This window comes from Xenopus tropicalis, chromosome 1, assembly GCF_000004195.4.
Source record: "Xenopus tropicalis strain Nigerian chromosome 1, UCB_Xtro_10.0, whole genome shotgun sequence".
NCBI classification, from domain to species: Eukaryota; Metazoa; Chordata; class Amphibia; order Anura; family Pipidae; genus Xenopus; species Xenopus tropicalis.
The window spans coordinates 214,560,725-214,570,382 of NC_030677.2; the positions used below are offsets into that span (position 1 = coordinate 214,560,725).

Here is a 9,658-nt window from a genome sequence, read left to right on the forward strand (position 1 = left end):
AGCGCATCTAGGTGTTTGTGAATCATGCGTTAGTATTCTTTTTTGCGTGCTAATTAATGCATGCGGTTGCGCGCAATTTAATGCACACGATATGCAACTTAACACATGCGATAATACTTTAGCGAATTGCATGTTTTTTTCCATGTCAATTTTAACGCAAAAAAGCATGCAATAATGCTTATCAACCTTTAGTGACTCAACCTCATGGTGTCCTATCAATAATGAACGGCCTGTATGAGCCACTGGGGTTCATTGTACCCATCACCATACAAGGTAAATCATTACTAAGAAAGTAACTGTTAAAGACTGGGACACTTTTTTACCAATTGCTAAATAATCAAAATGGGAGTCTGGGAAGCAAACCCTGGGAGAGCTACATACGTAGTTGCTATACACCCACCTCCCTTGCTACAAGTCAGAGGGGAGAGACTCACATTTCTCAGATGCTCAGTTGCACAGCAGTTGTGGCCTCTCTCAGGGTTAGAGACACCTGGGGTCCCCCTCACATAGGCTCTCTGTTTGCCAAGGCTACGTTGGCACCAAATCTGCACCCCCATCCCAAGGCTTGAGCTCTGTAGCGCTGTATTAGCTGTAGGGACTGCCGACTGTGGACAAGATTAAATTCTGTGAGAAATGGGGTTATCATGTGAAACTCATGGATGAGATTCAATCTGAGGAGCAATTCAATTTAAAAAACTTCATATTAAATCTCACCCATAAGTTTTCACATGAACTGAACCTGGCCCTGTATATTGTATAAAGTGATCAAATAGATGCTGTTAAATTCTACACAGGCAGAAAGGTTTTTAGGCCACCTAGTGACCAAGGTCATATTGCAAGCTGTTTATTTCTAAGTCTGTACACCCTCCCATTCCCCTTCCTTATATGTGATGTCAGTTCCTCCCATCATGCCATTCCTGTTCCTGCTTTCCACATGTAGGGACCCATAGGGTTAATCTGCCCCTATGGCTTTAAACCCTACCACTTCCTTATTTCTGCTGTTACTGGGCAAAGTCCCCTGTGTCTAGTTTATCCTTTGCACTTATACCTTATTGGTTATTCTGGTTGATCACACCTCTTGCAAACTTATATAGTATTTAACAGGGAGGTGTGGCTTCCTCTTTGGCTGCCTCTGATTCTCAAGGAACAGCTCCACTGAGCCTGGGAGCAGACAGTAAAGCCATTTGCCACAGAGTTAACATCCACTCTGGTGAAGTCGGGGACAGGGCCCCGTAAATGAGGATTAGTCAGAATAGAAGAACTGTAAGAACACTCTCTAGGAGAGTGAGATAGAGAGAACTAGATCGCAAGGACAGTTCAGGCCCCATCCCTGACATGACAACTCTTCTACAAAGCTGTCCAAAAAAGGGAATTTTTAAAAAAGATATTTTTTAAACATTCCCTGAATTGGCTCTATTCTCTTTTATGCCCCATGTGGAACCTGAGGTGCCTGTGCCGGGGGTTATTCAATGCTTTTGGGTGTAGGCACAATTAGGAGGTTTTCTCAAGCTCCCAAGCCTGCACTTATACACAGCCTGACAATCCACCTTGTGGCTCTTACTCTTAGGGTTCCATGTGGGGCATAAAAGAATAAAAAGAGAACTTTTTTGCTTCCATACAGAGCAATGGGGACCTCTCCCCACATGAGCACATGAGCGGGGGGGTTGGGAGAGGGCATTGTTAAAAATGAGACAGTTGGATAGGCCAGTTTGATTGTAGCTATGTTTATTCGTACAAATAGAGTATCCCAACACCATGGTTGCTACAATTCCTGTTACTCCGTCTATTGTCCCAAGACATGCTCCTTTTATAACTCTGAAGCACTCTTATCAGTAGTTAGCTCTGTTATCTCCGAAGGGGCCCAGTTGGCCAACACGCCCAGAGGCCCTTTGTCACAAGGCTTAATGGGTGGAGGGTCCTTGAGGCCCCTCTGTCAGGCTAACTCAGCAAAACATAGTTTTTATCAGAAAACTCCCTCTAATATTAAATGATATGAACAAGATGTAGTAAAAAAAACAAGATGGTTCCTGTTTCTTTCACATTTCCTCCCTGTTGTTCATACCTGAACATATATACACACTCTTCTTACCCAGACCTCTCCTCCGCTCACCTACTTCTTAAAAGCAGGTTCATTGGCAGTACAGAGTTGCCTATCTGGGTTCCCATCTAAATCAGCAAGCTCTTCCTTACCCTGCTCATACAGGAATTGGATCCTGCTATGGATAAGGTCGGCCAAACACAGAAGATTACTGATCAGAAGAGGCTGTTGTATAATTGATCCAGGAGCTAAATGGGTGAGCGCCCTCCCTTCAGCTGCCCCTCCATGTAACCTCTGGATGAAATACTCTATTTGCAGCAACACAACCTTGCTATAATATAAAACACAAGGCCTATTGCAATCCCACACATTAAGTACCATAAAAACTTTTAAAAAACATATGATAACCAAGTCCTTAAGATTCCCATCCATGAGAAAGGGTTCTGTGGGCCTCAATTGGGTCATGTGAGCCCAACATTCCTTACCCGTGACTGCACAAACCTCACCCTCATCTGCTAGGAGGTAATCTAGGCCATTCTATTCTGTAATGCCATCTTTCTGACTTGGGTCAATCCCTCATTTATTATTTGGATGGAACTTGTAGTTTAATTTATTATACCATCCATTATACTAGCATACTTATTTAATCTATTGGCTAATTCTATTCCCCATCCTATCCAGGCAGGGAACCACACCCATACTTTATCTGAGGTGGGAAATAACTCCTTTTTTGTTTATTTACCCTGGAATGGATACTTTGATTGTCTATGTATGAGATGTTAAAACGTTGTCTGATAGCAGGTACAACTCTTCCTATGGTACAATTTCCCCAGCTATGAGCATGCTCGGTTTCCACAAATACAATATAGTCCTTATCTAAGTACCCTAGGAACGATTGTACCCTGATACCCCAGCCAAGTCTGAAACCATCTCATATTATCTGACACCTTAGACTCACAACTTCCATCTTCATCTTTTTTCTCGGTCAGGGCAGGAACACCTGGGGGCACAAGAAGCATGTAAGATTAAGATTATTCATAGAGATAGGTATCCCTACTAAAGGTATCCCCTGGAACGTCAGTCAGTCAGTAGTATTTAACTGCTTTGCAGCCTGCTGGTGTAAGAGCCATATAGAATTTGTTTGCCAACCCCCCTTTACTGGTGCAGAGTATGGTGCAATAAAGATAAGAAGCTTTACCCAGAATATCAAACACAGAGTCATTAATTCATTAAAGTCCTCTCATTCTTGATGGTTATTCTCTTCGCCCAGAGTAGGCCCACGCTTAGTGTCAAAACCTGAAACTGGGACCGTTGGTTAACAGACTAGTGGGATTATTGTTACCTCTCTCGTCTGACTTACTTTAAAGATGCTTTTTATCCTCTTGATTCCAGGAAGGACTGAATCAGTCTCCTTAGTTGTCTTCCTGTTGATATACTCTGGTCTTTCATCTCGTTGGGGGGTGTGAGTGCAGGGACAGGCTCAGACTCTCAGCAGGACTTGGTAGGGGAAATACCTTCTTACAGTGTCAGATGTGTATTCAGTTTGGCTCACAAATCTCTTTATCACACCCCAAAATCCTGATTGGAGAGAGTGAGCTCCAAACACAGTCTCTGAATCTGATAAAGAAGAGACCACTTTTCCATACAAGTTAGTGAGCTGCTTATGCAATTGCTTAACATAGTCAGTAAGAGAAGCAAGTTCTCCCTGCAATTCCTTTGGATAAACAACCCAGTATTTGGTTATCTACCAAAAAGCACCACAAATGGAGATAACTGATGGGGACCCTTAGGGGTGTCTCATAGATAACAATGCAAGGGTTAAAGCTTGTACCCAAGTTAGCTTTACCTGTTATTAGTGCTGGGGCTTTTGTTATTGGCCCCGCCTCAATTTACCCTGAAACATGTCTATGCAAACCAATATATATTCATATGTGTTACACTTAAGCAGCTGAATACAATCTCCCCATAACCTCTGAAACGGATAGAGTGGTTTAAACAGGTGTAATAAATGTCTTTTTTTTCTAATCGCAAATCATAATCTGCTTACCATAAATATCATATGTGGCTGTCAGTTGGTGTCCCTGTTAGACCCATAAAAGCAGCCTGTTAGCGGCTTTGTCTGCCTTATCATTCCCTACAGTAACATTATTTTTCCATTTGAATATACCTACAGCCTTTTCTAGCAATTCCAGAAAGTGATAGTGACACCTTTAATTTAGTGAATCAATTCTTTCTTTGATAGCAATCCACACAATCACTGACAAACCTACAAGATTAGCAATATATATACCCATACATATACATACACTTTCCCCTTTATTTGAGCATCTATAGTTCCCTCCACCAACTAAGTATTAGAGTTTATCCCAGTTAGTCCGTGAGTCTGGTTAATAAATCTACTACTGACAGAACTACTCCCTCTATTTCTCTCATTTGGCCATAACCCTCTGCTTCTTCCTCACTCCATGTCTTCCTAATCTTAGTTACATGGATCCCTACTGTGTGTCCCACTTCTAATAGAATTCCTGCATCCATCTGCCCCATGCTTCTAACTCATTTGAGTCACATAATTTTGACTGACAATTCTATTTAGGGTAGCCCATTGGAGTGTATCACAAGTACCATCACGTGGGATAACCAGACCGGGCTGTCTTGTTAATTTAGACAATTTATTTATTTAGCCACTTAGATACCCTCTTACCATATACTCATCACTGCCTTAGGGGACAGTGGAACCCTAGGAGCTCCTTTTCTTCTCTCATCTTGGATCAGAGGTATCACAAGTCGGGGTATGGCTGCCCCTCATTTTTGGTAAAGTGTTCCCCTGGAACTGGGCTTGGAGATACTCACGCTCCCCCCTTTAACATGAAAGAATCTAAACTGTGGGTTTAAGTGGCTAAAATTCACATACAGGATAACCCTTCTTTCCCAGAACAGATAGATGCAACCAAATTCCATAGGAAGTGTTAGAATTAATTCAATGTGTATAGTCAATAGACTGCACTCTATATCTTTCTACAGTGAATCCTTATTAATATAGTTACACAGTGAGAGATTAGTTATAGAACAATTATCCCATGAAGGGCAGAGAGAGAGAGTTCTTATTATTATTAAACAAAAAACACTTTCACTGACAAATTAGTACAGTCACAGTTACCTGAACATGAACACAACATGTAACGGGTTATGCACAGCTGTCACACTAACTCACAGGGTCGGGCACAGACTAACACACTAACTCACAAGGGTTGGGCACAGACTAACACACTAACTCACAAGGGTTGGGCACAGACTAACACACTAACTCACAGGGTCGGGCACAGACTAACACACTAACTCACAGGGTTGGGCACAGACTAACACACTAACTCACAAGGGTTGGGCACAGACTAACACACTAACTCACAGGGTCGGGCACAGACTAACACACTAACTCACAGGGTCGGGCACAGACTAACACACTAACTCACAGGGTCGGGCACAGACTAACACACTAACTCACAAGGGTTGGGCACAGATTAACACACTAACTCACAGGGTCGGGCACAGACTAACACACTAACTCACAAGGGATGGGCACAGACTAACACACTAACTCACAAGGGTTGGGCACAGACTAACACACTAACTCACAAGGGTTGGGCACAGACTAACACACTAACTCACAAGGGTTGGGCACAGACTAACACACTAACTCACAAGGGTTGGGCACAGACTAACACACTAACTCACAAGGGTTGGGCACAGACTAACACACTAACTCACAAGGGATGGGCACAGACTAACACACTAACTCACAAGGGTTGGGCACAGACTAACACACTAACTCACAAGGGTTGGGCACAGACTAACACACTAACTCACAAGGGTTGGGCACAGACTAACACACTAACTCACAGGGTCGGGCACAGACTAACACACTAACTCACAAGGGTTGGGCACAGACTAACACACTAACTCACAGGGTTGGGCACAGACTAACACACTAACTCACAAGGGTTGGGCACAGACTAACCCACTAACTCACAAGGGTCGGGCACAGACTAACACACTAACTCACAAGGGTTATGCACAGCTGTCACACTAACTCACAGGGTTGGGCACAGACTAAAGGTGGCCATACACGCACCGATATTATCGTACGAAACCTCGTTTCGTACGATAATCGGTGCGTGTATGGCATGTCGGCGAGTCGACCAATATCGCAGGAAGCTGCCGATATCGGACGACTCGCCGATCGGACAAGTTTGAAAATTTTGATCGGGCGCCATAGAAGGCGTCTGACCAAAATTCTCCCTTCAGAGCTGAATCGGCAGAAGGAGGTAGAAATCCTATTGTTTCTACCTCCTTACCTGCCGATTCAGCCCTGAATGGTGTGTGGCGGATCTTACGATGTTTCGTGCGACCGATGGTCGTACGAAACATCGTCAGATTGCCACGTGTATGGCCACCTTAACACACTATTGTTAGTCTTATAACTGTGAAACACTCTTATCAGTAGTTAGCTCTGTTATCTCTAAAAGCAGAACAGCCAAAGGGGCCCATTTGGCCAACACGCCCATGATATGAACAAGATGGAGTAAAGAAACAAGATGGTTTCTTTTTTCTTTCACAGCATCATGGATGTGTGCCGGGGGGGCATGAATGGGGCAGCCTCAGGGCGCCCAGATAAGAAACCTGCCACTGGCAAGAGGGGGGATATCACCCTGAGAAGGAAAGAGGTGGTACAGAGGGATACAGGGGACGGCAATGATGGATGGAATGAGGAAATTAGTGGGTGAAGGCAGATTTTTTGAAAATTTCCCTGGGTAGTGCCCTAACTAATGATTCTCACCCAGGCGCCGTCCCCCCATACCCAGAATGCAGCATGAAGGGGCTCAGTGAAGGAGGCAGTGAAGGTGTGTAAGTGCCTGATTGGCTCACTCAGCTCATAAAAGGACAGGCGTCCGGCCTCATAGTCCAGTAAGATCCTAAATCTCCGACAGGAAGGGACGTGGGGTAACTGTGTGTCTTTCCTGTCATGTCTCACTGTATAGTTATTATTCCATCTGTACAAACCCCAGGACTTGTTATTCTCTCCAATGCAGGACTGATCCCCTTCCCTTTCTAGACTGGGATAGGCCGCCCCTACCCTCCAGTACCCTGATTCACTGCCCTCCACTTCCCAGTAATGTCGCCCTGAGGGGAAACTCCTGGTGCTTAAAGCCTGAGGATAATCCTGAAATCTCTCTGGGGTTTGTGGGCGACGCTGGTCTGTATGTGAGTAGGAAGCAGATTTCCCATCCCCTGATACAGATACATGATTCCCAGCCGTGTTTATATCCAGTACCAGCTCTGTAGCCCCCTGCCCATAGATCCTTCCCTCTACCCCAGTCACAATCCCAGCTAAGCCTGTGAGTAATGTCTCTGAGATCCGACCCACATCCAGATCCCCTACAGCCGGGACATTTATGTGATTTCTTTTTCTGCGCTTTCTGTCTCCCCCCTCAGCCCCACAAAAGGCAGCATCATGTGATTCCCATTGTTCCTGTAGGACAGTGAGTGGATCTGCCATGTTGCACAGCTCCTCAATGTGACGGATCTTCCTGGACAGCTCGTCCTTCTTTATTTCCAGCTGTTGGATCAGCTCAGTGAGTGTGAATGAGAGCTCCTCTTTCTGCCTGGAGATGTCACTCAGGAGTCGCTTCTCTAGGGCTTCCAGCTCTTCCCTGATGCCCCTAAACAGGGCAGTGACTCTCTCTGTCTCACCGGCTGCCACTTCTGCCACTTCTCTCCTGCAATCCTGCAGCTTCTGGGCTCCTCTCTCAGTCTCCTCTCTCTCTGGGCTCAGTTTCTCCAGAACTTTCCTCAGTTTCTCTTTCTTCTTCTCAGAGGCCTCACTCAGCAGCTCCACCCTGTGGCCCCGGTGCCCCCCGGCCAGGCAGCAGGACACACAGATACAGGCAGAGTCCTCACAGCAGTGATACTCCAGAACCTTGTGATGTACATAACATTTTCTCCCCATAAAGGAAGCGGTGGGCTCAGTGAGTACATGTTCTGCTGACTGGCAGTGCCCCCTCAGGTGGGTATCACACAGAGAAGCCTCACACAGGAGACAGGATTTAGCAGCAGGTACAGGAGAGAGGAGACAGTAAGTGCAGAAGATCCCAGTCTCCCCCGGCTCTGTCTCAGTCGGACGGAACGTCTCTGCTATGTTCCCCAGAGCTCTGTTCCCGGGCAGGGCAGGGCGCTCCTGATACTCAGCTCTGCATTCAGGGCAGGAATAAGCCCCAGACCCCTCCTGGGTACCCAGCACCCCCCCAATGCAGCCCCGGCAGAAGTTATGGCCACAGGGCAGCATTACTGGATCAGTATAAATGCTCAGGCAGAGGGAGCAGCTCAGCTCGTCTCTCAGATCAGCAGCCACCATCGCTGGAATCAGGAACAAGATACAAAACTAAAAGTTCCTCTCTCTATATAACCAGTTGGATTAGTTTTATCTCCCCCTCTCGCACTGGGTGGGGTAGGTTTTTGTTTTGTTTGGACATAACTTTCCAGTTTCCATTCTTTTATCCCCACTCATGAAACTCCAATATCAAATGAATGTAGAGTTATTACTTGTGTAGGATAAAGATGTTGCTCACCATTACTCAGGCAGTCTCCATAGGATTTAGCCAGCTAGGGTTGGTCCTGATATACAACTGGGAGTGATAGATGTTTCCCATTCCAGGTTAAAGTAATTTACTGAGTTGACCAGGGGTGTCAGGATTCCATAGTCTTTAAAATAGAAGTAACCACATGTTCTGCTCTTTGGATCCCACTTGCTAGAGGATAGGAGAAGCAAGTGTGGGGGTAGATCTGTTTAAGCTGCTCTAGGTGTAAGAGTCAGGATCAGGGTAGTTAGAGAGCAGTCAGATGCTCCAATAAGGAGAGAAGAACAAGTACTAAGGGGCTCAAACCTACAGACTTAGAGATAGAGGTACATCCCCCAACTTGGGGATTGGGCACGTTCCAGTGATTACTGTTCCACAGAGTTTCATTAATATCTGAACTGAGCAATCACTGTTAGACAGTCCATCTGTAAGCTACTTGCTGAGCAAATGCCAAGTCTCAAACAACATCTGACTGGGGGTACAGGGTGTGATTAATGTAGAAGAAGAAGGGCATGTTGTTTGGCTGCTGGAACCTTCTTGCATTCAGTCCCCTTAGTTAGAACCCATCATTTCCCTGATTTAACCCTTTCACTGTCAGCCATTTTGAACAAAGTGGAACTTCTACTGCCAGACATTTTTTGAACATTTTGCACTGTTTCACTTTAGGGGCCTTTCCTAGGGGGACTTTTAGTTTACCCAGGAAAACAATATATCCTTTTTTTCAGGACAACCTAAGCTTTCAAAATATGGTGGAATTTTTGTGTAATTCCAATTCTGTAACAAGATATAGGCTTCTAAATGTCTAAAAAATAATATTTTCCATAATATAAATACATACACCAGAAACAAAAATTATTTTATGCATGAAAATACAACTGATTTGGAAAGTCCCATATCTCCTGAATGTGCCAGTACCAAATATATATAGTTTTATGGAGATTTCTCACTTGTATAGGTCAAAAACTCCCAGCAGTACCAAATTCCCAAA

The 9,658-nt window shown here is 44.8% G+C and overlaps 1 protein-coding gene across 1 annotated transcript; it reads right to left on the reverse strand.

The window, feature by feature from the left end:
* Window positions 1–6,787: 6,787 nt before the first annotated feature.
* Window positions 6,788–8,450, reverse strand: LOC116408364 (E3 ubiquitin-protein ligase TRIM39-like). The gene has a single exon (XM_031895137.1). The coding sequence runs from the start codon at window positions 8,445–8,447 to the stop codon at window positions 6,855–6,857; it is 1,593 nt and encodes a 530-aa protein (XP_031750997.1). The 5' UTR covers window positions 8,448–8,450; the 3' UTR covers window positions 6,788–6,854.
* Between the last annotated feature and the right edge of the window lie 1,208 nt (window positions 8,451–9,658).

Coding starts and splice junctions, on each gene's coding strand:
- LOC116408364 (XM_031895137.1), bottom strand. CDS start 8,447: ATGGTGGCTGCTGATCTGAGAGACGAGCTGAGCTGCTCCCTCTGCCTG.